At 34.6% G+C, this 22,766-nt stretch overlaps 1 protein-coding gene across 2 annotated transcripts in view; it reads right to left on the bottom strand.

The window, feature by feature from the left end:
• Positions 1 to 2,633: 2,633 nt before the first annotated feature.
• Positions 2,634 to 22,766, bottom strand: part of sfmbt2 (Scm like with four mbt domains 2) — a 39,701-nt gene continuing 19,568 nt past the window's right edge. For both annotated transcript variants that reach the window (XM_056747842.1, XM_056747843.1), the window contains 17 exons: positions 15,317 to 15,405; positions 14,304 to 14,547; positions 13,308 to 13,405; positions 11,502 to 11,603; positions 11,220 to 11,367; positions 10,515 to 10,597; positions 9,228 to 9,354; positions 9,004 to 9,117; positions 8,856 to 8,898; positions 8,380 to 8,447; positions 8,087 to 8,226; positions 6,860 to 6,969; positions 5,896 to 6,071; positions 5,583 to 5,746; positions 5,153 to 5,407; positions 4,749 to 4,880; positions 2,634 to 3,706 (listed from right to left, as the gene is read on the bottom strand). In XM_056747842.1, the coding sequence (XP_056603820.1) occupies positions 3,566 to 3,706; positions 4,749 to 4,880; positions 5,153 to 5,407; positions 5,583 to 5,746; positions 5,896 to 6,071; positions 6,860 to 6,969; positions 8,087 to 8,226; positions 8,380 to 8,447; positions 8,856 to 8,898; positions 9,004 to 9,117; positions 9,228 to 9,354; positions 10,515 to 10,597; positions 11,220 to 11,367; positions 11,502 to 11,603; positions 13,308 to 13,405; positions 14,304 to 14,547; positions 15,317 to 15,405 (2,234 nt within the window). In that variant the 3' untranslated portion in view covers positions 2,634 to 3,565. The remainder of the gene's footprint in view (positions 3,707 to 4,748; positions 4,881 to 5,152; positions 5,408 to 5,582; positions 5,747 to 5,895; positions 6,072 to 6,859; positions 6,970 to 8,086; positions 8,227 to 8,379; positions 8,448 to 8,855; positions 8,899 to 9,003; positions 9,118 to 9,227; positions 9,355 to 10,514; positions 10,598 to 11,219; positions 11,368 to 11,501; positions 11,604 to 13,307; positions 13,406 to 14,303; positions 14,548 to 15,316; positions 15,406 to 22,766) is intronic.

The raw sequence follows: 22,766 nt of genomic DNA, 5'->3' as shown, positions 1-22,766 counted from the left end.
CACAATAAATAGATAAAATATGTTAGTCAGTCAGAATTCCAACAGTACATCACAGTAACACATGTTTAGGGACTTTTTGTAGGTGTGTGAACATGGTTGTTTAGTACATTGTGAGTATTGAATTGTGCCCCTCTGACAATTAATTTCATTCTGATTCGTTTTAAGGTGGAAATTGCATTGTTCAGCTCTTGGTCCAAAACCAACGTATTGTTACGTAATCTTGTCATGTTTCAGGCTTGATCGACAGAGAGTGTGTGGGAGGAAGTTATCATCCCAAACAATAATGTTGTATAATGTTTCTTGGTCATCATCATGTTTGTATTGGAGCGAGGACAGTAAGCCCACGTGAGTTTGTTATTCTCTGGTGAATCACCTGAATAAAAACGATCAGAGATAGTCTTATCCTTTTAGTTTTTACTCAAATGTCTGTTATGCTGTTTGAGTGAACAGTGCACTACATTACAATCTTTCTAGTAATACTAATGTTTCTAATGTTATGCTGTTGCTAGGGAGCTAGTTCTTATCGATTTGTTAGCATAGTGGTTCTCAAACTGGGGGTAACCAGATGGATCCAGGGGACAAAGATTTTATGGCATTTTATGAAATGTAAAAGTTCAAAAAAGGTGTGCATATCCACAAACCACAAGTGCTCAGGTCCAGGAAAAAAAACATTAAATGTTTATTCTGCTCTAATTTAATGAAATATAAAAAAATCTTAGATTTTATGCTGTTAAACATATTAAAAATAAGACCACCAACCAAAGGAATCTATGTTCCAGGATTGTATAACTGAATATTTTTTGTAAGTCTTTGGGGGGCCACAAAGCCATGCAGTCTAAACAAGGGGTCTTACAATGAAAAAGTTTGAGGATGGGTTAGGAAAACTTAAGTTCTCTTACAAAATTAAATTACACACAAGTTTTTATAAAAATCAAATGTTGCTTTTAGTATGATAGCATGATTTTCTCCTTAAAACAGCAGTTAAGTCTCAAACTATTTGAAATTGCCACTCATTTGTCAACTCAACATAACTTTACTTACTGTATATAGCACTTTTGACCATTTTCATTGTTACAAAGCAGCTTTACATGAAACATATTGACTATAAGCAAAACATTAAAGTTATACAAGTTAAAACAAAAGAAGTGAACACGCGGAATACAGACAAGCACATAGGTTCATGCACACCCACATGCCTAAAACACAACTTCACACGCAGAGAGCACAATATACACACACACACACACATGGTTATCTCAAAGAAACACAGGTCATATATTACAGGGACTATTAATTCCTATATGTTATAATAAATAAATTGGGCAGAATGTTATAATTGAAAGTTATATGAATTAATAGGAAAACTTTAAATTGTAAAGCTCATGTCAGCAGCCCTGTAAACAACCATCAATACAACCAGTTCAGGCAAACCTTGCAAAACAATATGCAAACGGTGTATAGGAACCCAAAACTCCAATTTATCACCAATCATGTCACACAGTTGAGCGAGTAGATCAGGTAGAGCTGGTGTGATTGAGGGGAGGCGGGGACTAATTTGGATATTCATAGATCCACGTGTAGAGAATGCGAAGCTGAGGTCACGCCCTATGTTGCAGTGCCGCCGCCATCTTGGGAGGATCATACTCCACTGCTATTAATATTTTGATATTTACCGTTACTTGTTTTGTTTTATATATGGAGAAAACTAAAGTGAAAGAACCATTGGATTTCCTGAACGACCCTTCGTAATGCTTTTGCTGTTTTTAACACCGCAAAACTGACCTACCGTAGTTATATATCAAACAAGAAAAACAAAACACTGCATTGAACGCACTAGCAGCGATTCTCCAAAGATGGCGCAAAATTCAACACTGCGTGACTTCATATTCTGAATACTAAAAAACAAAGGTTTAAAGTTACCATCAAGATAATTTTCAGAGGATATTTCAAATGTGTCATTTTGATGATCAAAGATGGATAAAATAATCAAGTTATATGCAATAGTGACAATATGTGACCAAATTTAACAGGGCAAAATAGTGCAAGAGCGCATTCCCAAAAAAGCCAATAAGAGTGAGAAATTATGAAAACATATGAAAAAAACAGGCGCAATATCTCTTTCCCATAATGACCAGTGCAATCTACTAAGAGCAGTGCAAATTAGAGCATGCTTTAAGACATACTTTCTTAGGCGTTAAATAAAGTCGCAAATACCAGTACAATGACAAGCGCAAACCTTAGTAAACTAGGTTGCATGATTCATTTAAATACTCTCATCCCAAGTTTGCGTCTGAAGAGGAAACTCCAACAAATGGACATATGATAATATCAGGCGCTAAAACATCAGCGCTAATTTTCACTGCATGTAATTTTTTAACGTCAAAAGAGGTCTTCGCGCTACTGCAAGCTGTTAGTAAATCTGGCCCCTTGTTTGTGAAATCCAGACTCATGATCTAATGATGAGTTTAGGAGCATCAAAGTTTGATTTCAGTCATAAATTGCACTAATATACATCGTTGACATGGCTTTACTGGGCCAATATTGAAAATATTAAGATTTTCACAGACTAAATTATGCAGGAGGACTTTATGTAGAAAACAGTAAATCACAAAAGAAGACTTTAGACATTGCAATAATTGTACTGTAGACAGTGTTTTACTTGCAGTTGTACTAGTTAAGTGATTAAGCGAAGTGTCTTAAAGAAGAGAAGTAAAAAATATATCACTGTGAAAATCATTAACAACAAAATAAGCATATAAAACATTCAATTTTGCATAGATTATATTTACATAAAATATATATTAGGCCATTACAAAAGGCCACTCTTTGAATAATCCACTTGCCCTTGTATTTCCAAAAGAAACAAATCAAGTGTTCAGATAAGAAAAATGATCAGGCATATACAGTACTTATATCTGATTTATGTGTACAATGAGTTATATACGTGTGTGTACAGATGCATGCACACAAACACGTGCACATATACAAATGCAGCCTACATTCACTCACAGAACATGCCTACATCAAAATTTTCCATCCTGATAATAAGGAAATCCTACCTTTTAACCTATTAAATTTGATGCCTAAATTTATCTCTACAAAGTAGATTTTTCAGGTGTTACAATTAAATGTTAGAAAAATAGTTTATAGGAGCAAAATAAATATTGCAAATATATTAGCTTACTTCTTAGGTCAATACTTCACATATTATTTATCATGAAATATAATTTGGTCCTGATGGGGAAAGTTGGAGGTGTTTCACATTTGAAATGTCTTTTATTTAAAATGATCCCATTTCCTACTGTAGATATTGTCTTTGTTCTAGAAGATTTTTCTCTTGAAACCTCTATAAATACGACACTTTCCAGTTTTAAATGGTATATCAAAGGCAGATAACATAAAAAATTGTTGACTTGGTTAACAATTCCTGCAAAATGCACTTGTAGCCAACCTGAGGTTTCCTAATGGATGGAATAAGATTTTAAACCCCTGAGAACAATACATAGGTTTCTGTTTCTTTGCGTTCGTTGAGGCAAAGGCTATCGGGTAGGCTAGCAGGGTTAGCTTAGTTAGCGTATTGGGAGTAGAAGGCCACTTTGACTCGTTCGATCTGATGGCAGAGTTTTATGGCTGGTCCGAGCTTAAGATCCATACATTCTTGAACTGTAGGAAGGGTCAGCAGCAGCAAAGCTTGTCCATCAATGTCCTTGAGGAGAGAAAAGTATGCTGTTAGCATAAATGTTTGATAATATTCTGGTTTTGCTTCTTGTTGTTTGCTTGGAGTGGGAGAAGCATTCCCTGTTAAAAAAACAGCATATGCTGGTTTGGTATGTTTTGATGGTGGTTTGTGCTGTTAACTGTCGGAGCCCTTTTTGAGCAACCACATGAAAACGCATGTTGGAACTAATTCTTTGGAATACAGACTTACGGTTGGTCTCGTTTGAAAAAAAATTGTAGCTGATTATTGCTGAAAAAAACATCACACACACAAAAATGAAAGGCAAGTGTTTTTTTCTTTGATTAAAATATACCTTAAAAAAATTGGTCCCAAAAGGATAAATAAAAATCTAAGCACACTCTTTATAAAAAAAGAATCAAGTACTCTCCCTACATAAATTATTAAAACTTTTTTTTTTTTAATCCTATACCTTTCCAATGGTATATAGTGTGTTATGATTCGTTTAGAAATTACATTCACAATTTTGATGCAAACTTAGGTGTCCCGTATACGGAACGGGTGACAGTTAACAAACAAGCATCAAAACATGCGTAACCAAGCACATGCTGCCTTTTTCAACAGGGTTGATCAGTCAAATGCGTTACAGCAAGTCAAACAGAACTGCTAACCACATGACGATAATACATGTAGTGTGTTTGTTTTAATGTTTTTGCAACATGTTGCTTAAATTGTGTTTATTGATGTTGTCATGTTAAATGTAACATAATAGTTACGTTTCAAGCCATTTTCTACATTTTAGAGTGTTCACAGCCCATTTATTTGTAATTTCTCCATTAGGATCATAAAAACCGAGCATTCCGCACCAAAATAAAGCAAACTGGATAGTGCGTATAATCACGATGAGTTTTGCATAAATAGGCCTATGTTTGCCTAGGATATCTATAAAGTAGTGCGTTTCAAAACATATTCATAAAAGTGTAATTTTAGTATTTATCACTTTACAAATTGACAGAGGCCCTAAAATCTAACAAAAACTGTGCATATGTTTGCATATGATGTGTATGTGTACCTGCTCTTGGAATATCTTTGCAAGGGAGGCGCAGTCAGTAGATGCGATAAAATCAACCACATCAGATACACTCCATTCCAAAGGGTTTCTCTCCAATACCAGACGATCATCATTGTCTTTCACACACTCTGTCTACAAATGCACAAAAACAATATTAATACCTACACTTACATCAAAATACTTAAGGCAAGCAAACAAACTAATTCTTTCTAATGTAATGTTGAGGCATATTTGTTATATTGTCATTTTATGCATGTATTGCACTGTAAATGAAAGATGGGGAGAGTGATTCAAGTATAGTCAAAAAAATCTACCATTATGTACTAGAGATATTTGGCATCACTGATGGCATACCTGTCACAAATGCTGAAATTTTTATATGTCCGAGCGTATGTGCGTGTTACCTCTGTATGTGTGTGTTTGGTTGTCTGGTTCTGGATGTAGGAAACCGAGCGCGTGGTTCTCCGAGAAGTAGTCTTATCTGAGGGTTCTGGCCCAGGATGGGTCGCCCGGCGCTGAAGAGCAACACGTCGTGGGGGTCTTCCTCTTCTTGGGGCCTCTTTGAACATGTGGGCAGGGGTTTCCTCATGTGGTGAATTGGAACTTTCCTCACTACCCGACTCTTCAAAGTCCTCATCGTCATAGTAATAATCGCTATCCTAAAAAGCAACATTTTATTGGTTGGTTGGTGATCATTTTGATTCCAACATTAGTCATGCTTTCCGATACAAATGAACAATATGAACATTAAATTAAGATTAAATTAACACTTAATTTGAGGTTTCCTAATGTTTGTTTATGTGTTTTGGTCTGGGTTTGTGCAGTTTGGCAGACCTGAGGTGACTCTGTGTTCTGGTATCCTACAATAGAAGTGCGGCGTTTCTTCTGGACAAAGATGGCTTTCCGTTTCTTTCTTCGGCGTGCTGGTTTGGTCATGTCACCATCTTGTGCAATCTCACCCAAACTTGGGCGGCCGACTTTCCTCTTTTTGTAATAAGCTACATTAGACAAAACATAAAAATAACCAGAATGTTGACCGCTATCAAGGGCTCTAAGTATGCTCATTTGTATGTGTGTGTTGTACAAGGAAAATAACATGATGGCAATTCAGAACGATCGTTTCTTCGGACCACAATAAAATACTCACTGTATTTGGTTTTTGTTTGACTTGAGCAGTTTTCAGGGCACTTGTCGGAAACGAGCGTTGGGCCGAAGAGGTTCGGACAGCACTGCAGTCTCTCACATACTCGACGGCAAAACTCCGCCACCTGCTCCATTGTGCGAACGATCCTCATGGTGGACCGATAACTCTTCCCTTTATATCTTGAGACCACAAAGGATGTAATGTTTTATTTATGTAATAGACTCTAAATGCAAACTTTTCTTGTATTGGACACTATTTATCTTATTGCTAAGGAGATAAGAAAACATGATATTGCTTGCTGATCTTTTGTGATCAATTGTGTAAGAGTCAGGTAGCCAGTGAAGTGTTGGGTAATGTTATTTCACAGTCTAGAATGATTCGGCATGATTCAGTGTTTGATACAAGCCAGCCGAAACACTACAGCAGTGTTGTAAAGGCTGGATGTATTGGATACATGTATGCGTTTGGCATCAAAGTACAAGATATTCTATCCCCTGCCAATAGTGACAATGTTTGTAACCTTTGCAACATCTAACACAATTATTTCCTTACTGATGTAATATCTGGCCTTCAGAGATGAGCAGTCTATGTTGTTCTCTGTGAATTATTTATCATAACAAATACTAATTATCTGATCATTTACATTCAAAATGTTCTGCAACATTACAGATTTAGTCCAATTGTGTGTTGTTTATCATTCCAACCTGGTTTTAAAACAATACTGTTAACAATATAAATAACAGCTTTGTTCCCAATATTATACTAATGAATATACAGTATTGTCAGCAATTTTACTCAAAGTTCCTTTAAGTTTACTATTTAAGTGACTGAGAAATAAATGTGAATAAGATCAAACAGAATGCAAACTGAATTTACAAATAAGACACTCATTATTCCCTCAAATAACAGAGCATAATATAAACAAAGCTAAGACCATTTGAAATTGTAGGTGTGTGTGTGTTCATACTTTGCTTTTAGAGTTTCCTCTTGACAGTTCCATTGTGGATCTTCAACCACCTGTAGTTCTCTGAGCACACGGCCAGGCTTATACGCCGAGTTTATTAACATTGTGAGAATCTGTAAGAAGATTTCATCACTATGAATATAAAACACTATGATTGTGAAAGATTCAAACACGCATACAGGCGCAGAAGAACGTTAAGAGACCATTCCAATTTAATTTCACCAGCATTGCTATATGTATTAGGGCCATTCCAGCCCAGCATCTGTTGAATTTCAACACAAACCTCAGGAGTGACATAAAATCAACCAACAGCAATGTGAAAGACTGACACCATGACAAGACGCATGAAAACATATAAAAAAAATGTTTTGTTCAAATAATACTGCTGTGTTGCTTAAAGGGTAATATTATCTTGTTTTCTTTAGAGAAACAGGTCAAATGAACAAAAACAACGCGCTGTGTTTTTTCAGACCTTAAATACTGCAGTTTTAATTTTCTGCAAATAAATACAAAAAGAAACAACACTTTCCTTGAAGCATGTATGTATAATGCATTATAAAAGTAGTTTTAAAGCATTGTAATGCACCTTTTAATGCATTGTGATGTCTTATAAAATAATTCTTTACAACTACATGTAATGCATTACAACACACATTATGAAGAATTATAATGCATTTTACCCCTTAATAACTCTTTATATTGCATTATACATGCATGCTTCATGGAAAGTGTTACCCAATATTTTTATTTGAAAATTGGGAGAAGTTTTGTTAGTGGTTCACAGAATTAAACAAAAATGATCATTTTACCTAAACACATACTTTTAAATAGTAAACTAGAAAAAAAATTGAAATGGTCTCCATGTTTTCCACGGCTGTATTTTTAGATACAGCTAGAGCAAATATATAAAACACTGCCCGTGGCCCTGTCACAAGGGGGCACACTTAAGTCCTCTAAACTATAGACCACTTCACAAGATGTAAACACTGGTCCAGAAGCACTTCTGGTTTCCATTTTATTTTTTAAATTGTACATATTAAACTATGAATTATGGTTATACTCTGTTCAAACGTTTGTGTAGTGTTAAAAAAACGAAACCGGGAGTTCTTCGGGACCAGCATTGTTGACGTTTTCCGAAGTGGTCCATAGATTATTCATTTGGCCCAGCAGATAGAGAGCCCACCAAAACATCTTGATCCAGACGCACATGTGTAAATGAGTAGACTGTACCTCTTTGAGAACTACAGCGCACTTTCCAGGACCCACGGCTTGTGGTAACTCAGCAATTCGACCCTTATTAAGATACGGGCCAGAAAAACAGCGATGATTCACAAACAGCTGAGAACAGCAGTACTTGCCATTTACCAAACCTGCAGAGAACAGGCACATATAAGAGATTAACACTATTCCATTTGTTAAAACATTGTTCACCTAAAATTTGTACCATTTTTTTAACATCACTACTAAAAAACAAGCTCAGATTAAAATATTAGATTCATACAGAAACAATTAATGTTTAAAACCTGTGTCCATGGACGAGCACATGTTAGGAGGGGCATCAGGAGGCTGTGAGGGGGTCAACCTATTCAACCTTTAAAAACATCATATGTATTATATCATTTGTCTTATAAATAAACTTATAGACTGATAAATCGACAAATATGCTTTGTAAGACAAATATGTAGAAACAAATGGATTGTTTTTGAGTGCTTGTTAAAACAAAATGATATGCATGACACTACAGTCTTTTTAATATTGCATTCCCTATATTCACTTCCCTAAAAAGTGAAAAAATGTTTCAGACAGCAAAGCAGACAAGAAAAATACAATTTAGATTAGATCATTTAGGAAATAAGCCTTTATTGACTGATCCAATGACTGACGCTATTAGTCATGTATTAATGATGAAATTAGCAGCGACCCATTTGAGAGAACGATTTTACTGCTTCACATGACATAAAAACAGAAATATTGAGTGAAACGTTCCCAGTTTACTCACTGTTTCTCAGGCTGAACAACAGCGATCTTCTTCTGAGGTCGACCTGAAAAACCGAATACAAACCCAGGAATTACAAAAGTAAAAAAAATAAAACACACGTGAAAGCACGTGTTGTAAATAGTGAAAGAAATTAGTCTGTTACACTCACAGACTGGCTTTAATAAAGGTATTAGCGGGTAACTGTTAGCTTCACACCAGCCCACAGGAAAGATGTCCATACTGTCAACATCCACTATACAGTCTGGTATTGGCTTGGTCAGACCTATAGACAGACAAGAGACCAGGTCAAGAAGATGCTCACGAGCTGTAAAGTTGGTCTCATAGTAAACAAGACAAGGAGAAACATACAGTACATGCTCTATTCATTCCTACCTTCCAGTCTTAGCCAAAGAAGTCGACCTTTGACCTGAGTGATACGAGCGACGCAGATTTCGGAACGCTGAAGTGGATTCACAGCTTCAAGCCACATTTCCTTACAAAAGCCTTTGCTGTGAAATGCCTGATCACACAAAAACAAAAAAGAGGTCAGTCTAAATGCATAAATACACGAAACGATAGACCACATAGTCTATGTTAATAAACAAGATTGTGTGAGAGATGCACAGAAAAAAACAAAAAAGTTGAAAAAATGACAAAGGGATTACGACAAACAAACTAGCCCACAGTACCTTATGTAATATTGAATATTAATAGTGAAATTTAAAGTACAACTGATTATATATATATGGATCAAAAACGTTACGATGTCCCCATTAAAAGAAATTTACCAAAAATGATTTTAGGTCCATAGTTAAATGTCTACACAAAATTTGGTTGAAATAATTTTACATTGTCATTCAGTGTAACACGATATTTATGTACAAATTCAATTAACATGCTTATTCTGACTTTTACATTTAAAAATATATATTGTGTGCATATTTCATTTTATTGTGCTTTAAATGAGTAAATAAGAGTTTTTGGAAAATAGGCAAATCCTAGGATGGTGGCAAATTGAAAAAAACAAATGCAGCTAATTAGCATTTGGTTGAAGGTAATTAGTCTTTTAATATATCATAAATAGATTTTTGTTGTAAATATGCATGACAAGATTGTTAAACTGGATGACATTTTAGTGAGTGTCTTCTGTAAATCAGGGAAAAATGTATCATATACATTTTTGGCTCAGAAAAACAAAAATTTTGATTTTGATTTTAAAATGTACTATTTACATGTATGTATTTAGGTAAAATATTCTGTAAATCTGTAAACTACTAACAATATTTCTCCTAAATTTCAAATAGAAATGTTTTTTTTGCATTTATTTGAAGAAAATAAAACTGGAGAAACAGGTCAAAATGACATAAAAGATGCTCTATATTTTTTCAGACCTCAAATACTGCAAAGAAAATAAGTTCATAATCACGTTGAAGCAATACAACAGTAATATTTGTACATGTATTTAGAAAAAGTATTTTTTATGGGATAACCTCAATTATCAGTTTTCATGTGTATTGCCATGCTGTCAGATCTTCACAGTGCTGTTGGATGACGTAAAGTCCAACAACAGCATGTATTGCCATTTAGACCACAGTTTAAGGTATTATCAAAATAAGGGGAAATCCAGAAAGCCAACTTAGATTATTGGAACATGGGGCATTGCATCAGAAATTGTCTTACATTTGGGAAACAAACATCTGGAGCCGCTTCTGTGCCTGTGTGTTTGAGGTAGTCGGCCCAGTCAAAGTCTTGTGACTCCAAACCTGAAAGTCGTAAAAATGACAAGGTGAAGAATTAAAAACACACATACGAAGTGATTATTTCTTACTCTCTTTATAAAAAGAAAGAAAAAATAACCATGTCTCCCCAAAAGTGTAAGATGTGCTTAATGCCAAGGGAGGTCACTCTGATAAAAACTGACTATTGCCTTAAGAATCCCTTTTTTTGGATTATTTTAATTTTCTGTACATGTTTTCTATATTTTCAGTTTAAATAATAAATATAGATGCTCATTAAAACAACACTGTAAACAACAAAGGTAGTGGAGGGTCTTTGCAAGAGTTTCATACAATATAGTATAAAGGCTATAAAGGAGGACAGTCTACTCATTTACGTTGATGCATTTGCATTTGGCAGATACTTTTATTCAAAGCAACTTGCGGTGCATTCGAGGCATGCATTAGGTTTATGTATGTTTGGTATTTGCATTGCTATCCTTTGCTCCACCAGTTGAGCTACATGAGCCTAAAATGCTCTTGCAAATGTATTTGTTTTTTCATACCAAGCACGTTAAACCAAAAAATAGTGTAGAGCATTGAAATGAATATGAATTTAATAGTTTTACGATGCCATTAACACCGCACCAGAATCAAAGTGAAAACCCACCATGCGGCCTCTCCAGGACAACGCCATTCTTCATACACCACTGAACTGGCAGGATGCCTGGTGAATCAGCATGGCATACCACAGAAGGGGGTGTGGCTTCAGCAGTGAGGTCAGCCAATGTGATCTCAAAGTAGTATTCATTATAAACCTGCAGGACAGAGAGAAATAATGTGAGACGGACAGAAAGCTTGATGGCAGGGTAGATGACTTGTAATTATAACTCCTAACATAATAACCCCTCATTTAGTGTGTGAATGTGTGTGTGTGTGTCTCAAAGCTTACTTTAGTTATAGAGACAGGGCAGATGTGAAAAGGTTCTGTTGTTGACACCATTTCAAGCTTCATTCCTGTCTTGAAGGAGTGTGTGTGTAAATCAAGATGATCCTGAAACACATACAGTGGTATTAATATCATTACTATCAAAAGGACTTTCAGTTGACCTCCTTAACATTTTCTTGTTTTTATAGTGAGATACAGTAATCTTACTGTCTACAACATACCCTGTGTAACCTGTACACAGATTTGTATTAAAGGAATGCTTGAGCCAAAAATAAATATTCTCTCATCTCTTATATAGTAAGTTGTATATACATTTCTTCTTCAATCTGAACACAAACAATTATACACTATTGGTCAAAGGTTTTAAAAAAAAATTCTTGTATATATTTTTTAACATCAAAACTCTGTGGAAAAACACAAGGGTAACTATGAGAATTTGTTACATTTTAATATCTCAAAATTACCAGAAATATTGTTGATTTATTCTGCGATGCTTGTTAAACAATGCTGACGTAGTTCCCATCTATTCGCTGCTCTATAGCTTCAAATCTTATGGGTTAATATGACACGGCTATAATGAATATTACTTAATATATACAGTACATTTGTTTTAGATGTAATGTAAACACACGATTTAAGGTTAAAAAACGCTGTATTTTCCACATACCGTGCATGTTTTTGTATTAACTATAGTAAACTGCAGTAAAATTCTTAGATACTATCGTGTTTTTGTACTTTACTATAGTATATAGTAGAGTAGAGTGTTCATCAATTTACTACAAGGAGACCAAAAAACAGCATCCTTTTTTTGTCACATCCATAACGCATGTTGATTTCCCTTTTTTCAAATATAATTTTATTTCATAGACTGACATTTTTTGATGTTTAGACTCTATCAACCAGGTTTCTGTAAAATATAAAACAGATTGTTCAATATAATTGTAACCAATTCATTCTCAGAGCATTTTTATGTCACGTCCATAACGCAAAATGTCACGTCCATAACTCTGGAATTGCCCAGTTCACTAAAGTATTTTTTGTCTGAGTGTTCAATTTAACGGGACATTTATTTCGACGGGTCTTTGGGAAGACGCTTGAATTTATGTGTTTGCCGATAGCTTCAGCAAACAGTAATCGCTTGTAAAATAAACTCTCAGAGCAACTCTGGAGATGAAGTTCATTTGTTCATATCCTCATACAGTGCAGACGCTGATAAATCCACGACCATCACTCGTGTTGTATGTTAAACTGTGAACATAATTCATTCAAACAGGCAAAACAGCCAGATGACATTTAAATAACAGGATTCCACTTCCCATCTAGGTTAAAGCATCAGAGGAAATAACGTTATAACATTTCATCTCATCTCGTTTTGGTCAACGAAAAAAAAAAGAAACATTTTAGCATAGTTTTTATTTTGTAAACCACATTTAGTCTCGTTTTTATTCGTCAACAATATTGCATGATACATTTAATTATAGTCATTGTCACATGTCCAGTATTTACGTTGCGTCTCCTATTCGCCACGTGATAAAGGTTCGTTGACGACGATATTTAGTCATAATTTTAATAATAAAAATGAAAAAAACGTATTCGTCCCATATTACCCCTTTAAGTATAATGACTAGTTGTCATATGCATGTTTTGTCAATAGACACGCAAGAACCAAAGAGATTTTAGATGGGATGCAATGGGGGCGGCTAAGTAAATTATGAGAGAATTTTCATTTTGGGGTGAACTATTCCTTTAAGGTTGTAATTGTGCAGACATGTGTTAGGATGTCCTGAAGGACTGTTAAAACACACACACCTTGAAGACTTCAAGTGGAAGTGGACTCTTTATGGCTTCAGCTGTGGCAGCTTCTAAAGCTTCAGTCCATTCTGCTCTGCTTCTTAATCCACATAGATCTGAAAGATAAAGAAAGACACATTCATCAGCTCATATAACCACCTATTTATTCAAACATGTACACATTCATCCATCTATAGTAAGACGTGACATGTCACTATTCCGGTCTTTACATTCATTTGCTGCATATATACAGTGTATTGCTTTAGTGTTTTTTTTTTTTTTACAAATTTAAAGACGAAATTCTACCGAAAAACCAACTATTGCTGCTGTCTTACAGATTTTGTATATCAAATATCAGACTTTGATTAAAATCTGTTTCTAAAGTACTACAGAACTCCACATTAGTTCACACACACACACTGATGCTATCTTCTTAGAATTCCGTATAAGCTGAAATGATATATAGTAAAGCAAAATGAAAACCAAAAGAAATGTTTTGCCAGTACATAAGCTTCAGCTTTGTCGGGATGTCTTTGATAGAAGAAATGTCAGGACATGTACTGTATGATAAATATATATAAAAACCTGCTGACATGACATGATTCAAGTAAATTGGTAACGTTTCTTTAGCCCACATTTCTGGTTCAGTTAATGTTTCATATTATACAAATGTGTGTCCTGTTTTGAATGGTGAATTAACAAAAACATGTTTGTATGTTTTTTTCAGTTTCCTTTAGGGAAATGTAGATTCAGACTGATGACAGTTCAGATGTGGAAGTTGGAGGCTGCATGGAGTTTTTTTTTCAAGATGATGACAGATTTATTATCTTTGAGTGAACTATCCTTTTAAGAGGACTTTTGTCAGAAAGGCAGCTGAGGGAAAGAAGGAATGGAGGACTTTAAAAGAACTGCTGTATGTTTTTGAACTGTACCAGTAGATGTCAAGTTAAAGAAAAATCTTTCAAAAACCTTGTTTCAACCATGAAATAATTGATATATATCCAATAAACTCACCTGTGGGTGGCTCCATTGACAGATTATTCTCTTTGGCCCAGCCCAGGGGGCGGAGTCTGGTGTCAAGGTAGAACATCCAGATGTAGTAGACGGAGTCATTCAGTCCGACATAACTGAGGCACAAGCGTCCGCCAACGTTACGCTGGACCTGAACAGCCCAGTGCACACTGGGTTCCAAGGCATCACGCAACTCTAAAATGCTACCCACCGTGATCAGATCCACTGTGTTTTTACCTCTTAATGGCTGAAAATGACAGCAAAAGAGTAAAATTATTTCAATTTTAATTCATTAAATCAAAATGTTTAACATTTCTAACTGTAACAGATGAAAAGTTAAAATTAAAACGGTGTGCGAGTTCAAGAAGTTTGGGTTAAATTTTTCTCAACTTAAATTTAACATGTCATTTTAATGCTTTTATTTTAACCAGCGTATTTAACTCTCTAGAAGCTAACGCAGCTTCCGTTAGCCATACAACTACATATCGAGATAACAACTTTGTGATCAGGCATAGCATCTATCTACTAAATTGGGTCCTAAGTGGACACAATTCACACGGGAACCGAATTTTTCACTACACCTAAAACAGACTTTGCTATACTTTATCAACACTACAACAAATGTGTATAAACAAGATGCACCAATGTATTTGCCGCCGATATTTATGGTCTCATTTTTTATCAATTTAAAATATTTGCATAGCATTAAAATGCAGATAAAACAAACAAATTAAGTGTATTTATTAAATGTGTGGCCGACTTATATAATGTCTGCGTAAAATATGAGTTTATGTTGCAAATAAGAAATATTTGATGGCACAGATGTTATCTGTAATTCGCTTATCTTATTTTCAATAAAAAATATTTGATGATACTGAAATAAACTAGCCAGAATATGAAGAAAATCCCACTCGTTATGATAACATTGTGGTGTGCGCACATCACATATTTTAAATGCAATCATTAGCGTAAAGGCAGCAACAGAATTACTAAATAAACTAAAATCTCAATCTCACCCCTTCAAGCAGGTTGGCTGGTGCTGTCCGTGAACCTGTGAGCTCTTTGACAAGAAACTCTGCCCAATCATTATACTTCTCTTTAATAGCTGAGAGAGAGAGAGAAAGAGAGAGAGAAAAAATCAAACGTAAAGAATTTCAGACCCATTCCACATGTGTCTCAAACAAATACATAAGGTTTCTTTAGGAGTACGTATCAGGCAAACAGTTGACAGTACACGTGTGTGTGTGTGTGCGTGTGGCAGGGAAACATTTTTGAATGCAGAACAACACATGCACATGCGTTAAAAATGTCCATAAACACATGCTACCGCCTGCTAATTTAACCGTTGTATGCATATGGTGCTTAATTCTCTTCTTTGCTCACACATCCTGCCTATACTACTTCCTGCCCATGGTGTCAGCCGCATATGTTTTCATCTGTGCATTACAAATGCAAACTTTCAAAAGCGCAAAGTCATTTTCTGCATTTCAGTGTCCAAACAATCGTTACAACTGCATGTTATTGAAGAAAATTGTGATTTGGTGCAATGCAATCACATCCTGAAAAATTGGATATGCATTAAGCGATACAATACTGCTGTACGTGTTTGCTGTAAAATATATTTAAATTCTATTCAAATATATTGCTGCTAACCTTCCAAAACCTCAGATGTCCAAATTCACTGTTTTTCAGGAAATGATCAAATACTGTGTCAAAGTTGACAAGCACTTCTTAAATCTTTTAATTTGTTTGTCATTGGGTTTTGCAAATATCTAACTAAGGATGACTAATAATGATGATTAATGGCAAAAAAATACAAATCGGGAAATAAGGAGATAAGAGGTTTGAAGATATTTAAAACCAGAAATTAACATAACCAATACATATTTCTAAAACATTCTCCCTGGGGATAGAAAACATTATATTCTCTTTCTCGCCAGTTTCTCTGCTACCTGCGTCCACATAAACTTTTACATTTTATAACTTTTTTAAGGATTAAAACCACTTCATCACTTCATTCTTGCGACGTGCATGATGAAATATGTACATTAGTGATGCTTTGATATCTTTGATATATCTTTCAGCCCTACAAAGTAATCATATAATGAAAATGTAATTTCCTGCCAGGATCAGTTTATATTACGGACATTTCCGTTAATGCTACAGTGTCAATGCAGTGCAACATTTGAAAAAGAGGTCAAATGAATACAGAAAATGTCTTCATATTACTTGTATCATATGAAATCTCTCTTTGATATCTGGTAGATATAAGTAAGATTGAAGAGAGAAAGTATCAAATATTCAATTGCTGAATCTATACCTCTCTGCGAAGAATACTTCTGTAATCTCAGATGTCTCTGTTCATGTTTCAGAAGAGATCTCAACAAGGTCTCGGACTCTTGCCACGTTTCTAAAGTCTGCAGTCAAATCGGATTGAAATCTTCCAAGATCATATTATAAAAGTGCTCTCCAGATGAATAAAATGGAAAGGCACAGTCAAAAATGTCAATATGTTTCTGTTAAGTTGTACATAAAACCTTCAGAGTGTTGCGTTTAGGAGAAGAGCATTAATCACGACAGATTGTGCATCGCTAGCACAAACTGTTTATTTGCATCAGCAGAATTCAGGTTGCTGAAGTTCTTATAGATGCTTACTGCAGTTGTTAACTGTTAGCTTGAAATCCTCTGTCTCTGCCCCTGTTACGTCACAACTGTTTCACTCAATAACACATGACACCACTCACGAGGGTGTGATCTCTGCCCTGACGGAAGATTCTGGTAAACAATGACACGGAGAGAGAGAAATACAGAGGCAGATAGACTGAGACTGGGGGCAGGGCAGATTATTGGATTTTCCTTTCTGTAAAAGCCTAAAATACAACAAGACAGGAACATTTTACACATTTTATGCTTATCATATTATCATTGTTCTAAACTTCTGGGGGTTTATTGCAAATGGGGAAGGACTTTCTATACACTTTAGGAGTATAGAAAGGGGCGTTCTATAGACTTCTATTTATAAAAAAACTCCTAAAAATAAAGTATTTTATTTTTTTGACTAGTTTACTTCTGAAGCCATTATGCACTAAAAGCCTTTTTCTCCTCTGAAGTGTACATATAGTGTGCTTAAAAATAGTTCAAATTCTGTCATTGTTAACTCGCCCCCTAGTTGTTCCAAACCTGAGCAAATATTGTAGTTCCGCTGAACATACAAAAAAGATATTTAGAAGAATGTTTGTCTCTAAACAGTTCTGGGGCACTATTAACTTACACAGCAGGGAAAAGTCAATGGTGCCCCAGAACTGTTTAGTTACCCATATTCTTCATAATATTTTCCGTTTTTAACAGAACAAAGAATTTTATGCAGGTTCGGAACAATTTGACAATAATTTTCATTTTAAGGGGAACCGTGCCTTCAATATAGATTTGTTTTAATCCTCAGGTTGACAAATGTCCTGTATAAACTGTGACATTCTTCAATAAAGTCCACTTTGGTTTTACTTAATAACACCTTCCGAGCAACATGATCGTGAGTAAATATTTACAGAATTAAGGTTCTCTTGCTTTAATCGGTTCCTTACACGAAAGCCACACCAACAAACCTTTTCCAATCCACATTTACATTTATTGACTTGAAAGTAACTGCAACGAATCATTTTCACCTATAGGCACGTCAGACACAACTATGTGATGCGAACTGGGAAACCCCAACACATGGTGAAATCTGACATATTCCAGGTTTTAATACCATATGAAAGCTGCCCTTTCCAAATCGGTTTTTATTTCGTTCATACCTCATGGAACAAAAGTGAGGTCGGCTGAGCGGAATTTGGAGAAAAACCGGTTTAAAGATAGGCCATGAAAATAAAAGCACTTTACTGTGGTAAAAGACATTACTCTATTAACAATTTAATAACTGAAACATTTTCTAGTGTTGAAATCGATAAAAAGACCGTATAAAACCATATAAATGAATGTAATGAAAATGATGCTAGGCACACTTAAAGAACGAGAGCATTGTCAGGAGTTCTAAGAGCACTAGCAAACCTTACCCTGAAGAGAGGAAAACAAATAGTAGTAGTGAAGTAAGTTTTCAGTTGTTTCTTATGGGTATATAGTGTCTGAAATTTTGATCACTCCTGGCATGTTTTGCCATCACGTTCTGGAGATGTAATGAGCAGCTGCCCACCGGGACACTTTTAACATATTTTTTGATATTCCTGACGGTTTTCCCAGACGGCATATACCAGCTATTTTTAAATTAACCATGCTCAGTCTGGTTATTCACATTTACACATTGGTTTACACATTATAAATTGGTTAAAGAGTTTTAAGCTATAACAGCCACCATAACAACAGTTAATAAAGGGATACATCATTCAAAAATGAAAAAAATATTTATATTTCCTAAATGCCCAAAACATTTTGATAGTTGTACTGTACTTGAAGATATATTAAAGGGATACTTCACCCAAGAATGACAATTCTGTCATGAATTATTCGCTCTCTAGTTGTTCCAAAACTGTATAAATGTCTTTGTTTTGTTGAACACAGAGAAAGATATTTGGAAGAATCCTTATAACAGAAAGATTTTGCCCCCCATTGACTACCATAGTAGGAAAAAATACAATGGTAGTAAGAACTGTTTGCTTTCCTACATACTTCAAAATGTGTTCAACAGAACATAAAAATGCTAATGCAATTTTTCCTACTTTGGGAGTCAATGGGGGGCAAGATCTGTTTGGTTGTAAGCATTCTTCCAAATAAATGAAATGTGGTCCTCAGAACAAAGACATTTATTCAGATTTGGAATAACTCAAGGGACTTAATGATAACAGAATTTTCATTTTTGGCTGAAGTATCCCTTTAATATATCTTAATGTTTTTTCCTTTCTCCTCGGTAAAGTATCAAGTGCAACAATCAAAATGTTTAGGACATATGGGAACTATAAATTAGATACTTTTTTATATTCTGTAAAATAAAAAATGTAAAGCTTTTTAAGAATAAAATAAAGAATGTTTGAGTTATGGATATTTGAGACTATTTCCAACTTTGTTAGGTTAGAAAATTAAATTGTTCATGCGTTCGCTCACTCACTCACTCACTCACTCAAAAAAATGATGACAAGTAGATAAGGTTTGTTTTTCTTTCCCATGGAAATAACTGTAGTGGAAACAAACAGTGGAAAGGTTTTAAAATGAGCTTTCTTAAAATTCCTTGTCACTTTTTCCTTCTGCTACTTTTGACTGCAAGCATTCGTTCTCATCAAATAAATGAATGCAAAATTTAGACCAACTCAATGAGATGCATCACCCATTTTGCGTTCCCTGCTTTCCACATAAGGTAGTCTCTATGCAAATATTCATTATGCAAAAGGGGATTTGCATATCTTCCAACAACTCTTGTGTAAACAACGGGGCCAGATTTAAAGGCTTCTCCTGCTCGTGTAATCCAACCAATTATTTCAGAGAGGAAAGGGAACAAAATGCTGCGTCTTAATGGAAGAGTGTTGCAACATGCTGACTCGCTCGTACAGTAGAAAAGACCTGTCCCGTCTTAGTGAAGTAGATAACACCCTTTTCTGTTTGCCTGCCAAGCACTAGTACATCCAGGACACTATTTTTAACATCAAAAAGGTCATTGCTTAATCAAGTTAACTCAAGGATATTTCTGCGGTTTGTATTTTCAGGCTCTGCAAACCACCTAAACTTCTATTTAGGGCTGTCAAAAGATTAATCGCGATTAATCGCATCCAGAATAAAGGTTTGTATTTACATAATATATGTCTATGTACTGTGCATATTAATTATGTTTTTATAAATATAAACACGTACACATGCATACAAATTTAGGAAATATTTACATGTAGTTATTTATATTTACCAACAATTGAAATTTTATATAAATGTTTAATAATTTTTAGATTTTTCTTAAATATACGCATGGATCTGTATGTGTTAATAAATACAAAATTATTATGCACAGCACACAGATATATATTATGTAAACACAAACTTTTATTCTGGATGCGATTAATCGGGATTAATCTTTTGATAGCTCTACTTCTATTATAAGTGAGAATGTGAAAATTCTTTAGGACAAATTGAGCGGGTAAAAAAGATACATTGTTATTGTTATTGTATTATGATACATAGATTATTCAGATTATTCAGGAGATAATTCAAAATTACTCTGGAGAAATCGAGATATTTCCAATTTAAAGTGATAAAAACAGTAGTGCATATTTGGATTTAAGCTGTATAATAACTTGCATTGAAGCATACAATTATGGATGCATCATTTAGTTCCAAACTGTAATAATGTGTTTTGTATTATACAAAAAAATAATGTATGATTTTTAGAGTTTGTCTTGATTTAAAAACAAACAATGCAGACAATAATTTGGACATCGGAAATAATGACCTTGCATAGAATTTGAGAATCAAACTGGATTTACCACAACACGGATATAATATATTCACAATTTGTCTAACCGCACAATTGTATCATGAACACAATATTATATTAACTCTCTCTATATAGATGATACCATTATAAAATGCATCACCAGAATTCATCATCAAACATCATTGCTTGAAATTCAGGGCGAATGGGAAAATACAGGGTGAAAATGACTAATGAAATTCAGCTCAAATAGCTCTGATAATAAAAAGTTGAGTTTGATTGTGCGAGTGAATGAGTGCTTTTGGCAGAACGCTGCTGTGTCCCAGCGTGTAATCTCCACTGCACGAGTGTGTACGCTAATCGCTTAAGTAGCGCTCGAACGGGAGTCCGCGGCCGTTGCCATGACAACAACCCCCCAGCGTCTAAGCACTCTGCCCAGCTTGTGTGTTCGACACTCTTCAGTGGAACTGGATAATTTCATCACATTAGCTCATGACAATAAAATGTAACACATATTTATGCGATTAACCTTGGGAATTGATGTGCCCCCCTCTTTCTGTGTGTGTGTGTTTAGCAGCTACTTTCATGTGTATAAAGGCTGTAAAACTTTAACCTTGATAAATAAATAATTTAATTAAGTCAAGAAAATTGGTAGTTTGAATATCATCTTATTTTGAAAGGATTTCAAAAAAATGCAATAGCCACAATTTCTTAAGATCAACATTTGTCAAAAAGATGATTTATCTTTTCAAAGATTCATGCTTGAAGAAATGATCTGGATTTAAAGTTTATCGTTATATTGACTTCTGTGGTCTATTGTCAGTAATCACATTAAATAATTTTGACTTTTGTTTATTCCTTAGTTTGTAAAACAGATTGTAATGACGTAAAGTCACCATGAAATCGAATCTATGTCCCAGGGAATTGGGGCACTTTTCCACTTAAATGGATAGATTACCCAAAAATTCTGTCATCATTTACATCATTTCCAAATCTGTATAGGTTTCTTTGTTCTGCTGAACACAAAGGAAGATATTTTGAAGAATGTAAGTAACCAAACAACATTGCTCCCCCATGTTTCTCTCTTTAATTTTTTCCCCTACAATGGCAGTAAATGGGGGATGAAATCTCTTCGGGTACTGACATTCCTCCTAATATCTTCATTTGTGTTCAGCAGAAGAAACAAAAAATGTATACAGGTTTGAAACAACCTGAGGGTGAGAAACTGATGACAGAATTTTCATTTTTGGGTGAAATGTCCCTTTAATAAAAGCACTACTTTTAAATAAATATGTTAGAAACAGAGATTGGCGCAAAAATAAGCACTATTTCGAATCACTTGCAGTTGTATATGGAAAAATGTATATACAGTAACTAAAGTATTTACTATTAACTTCCATATACAGTATATATCCAATATTTTCCAGTATAAATAGTTAAGTAAAAAACACTAAAATGTAGCTAGTAAATACTGACTAAATAAATAAGTCAATAAATGAATGAATGAAGAATTAAGCCAATTTAATATTTTAGTTTTATAGCCCCATTTTGCATTTGCCTGGATTTTAGCTTTTCACACAGGTATCTCTTGTGTGCCCATAACTGGTAAGCTAAGTGCTTTGCAAAAATTTAAGAACTCAATGCGACTTATATTTTATTAATTACAATTTGCTTATTATTTCTGCATTACTGAATGAAGCTCTGTTTTTTTTGCCTCATGAGGATAAAAAGTACTGTCCAGCTGCAATAAAAGCACTTTAAAGGGATAGTTCACCCCAAAATGAAAATTCTGTCATCATTTACTCATCCTCAAGTTGTTTTAAGCCTTCATAAATGTTGTTGTTCAGATGAAAACACAAAAAAATTTGCCCCTGAACTGTGTAGATTCACACATTCTTAAAATCTCTTCTTTTGTATTCAACAGCACAATGAAATGTGTAGGTTTGAAACAAGTTGAGGGTGAGTCAATTATGGTGAACTATAACTTTAAGAATAATTCTGAATTAAGTTAAATAAAGTGAATTAAGTCATAAAAAAGTATATTTTGTGTCTTTTTAAAA

The sequence above is a fragment of the Triplophysa dalaica genome, chromosome 5, assembly GCF_015846415.1.
Source record: "Triplophysa dalaica isolate WHDGS20190420 chromosome 5, ASM1584641v1, whole genome shotgun sequence".
NCBI classification, from domain to species: Eukaryota; Metazoa; Chordata; class Actinopteri; order Cypriniformes; family Nemacheilidae; genus Triplophysa; species Triplophysa dalaica.
The sequence above is the reverse complement of the archived record's forward strand: the minus strand, read 5'-3'. Positions and strand labels throughout refer to the sequence as shown.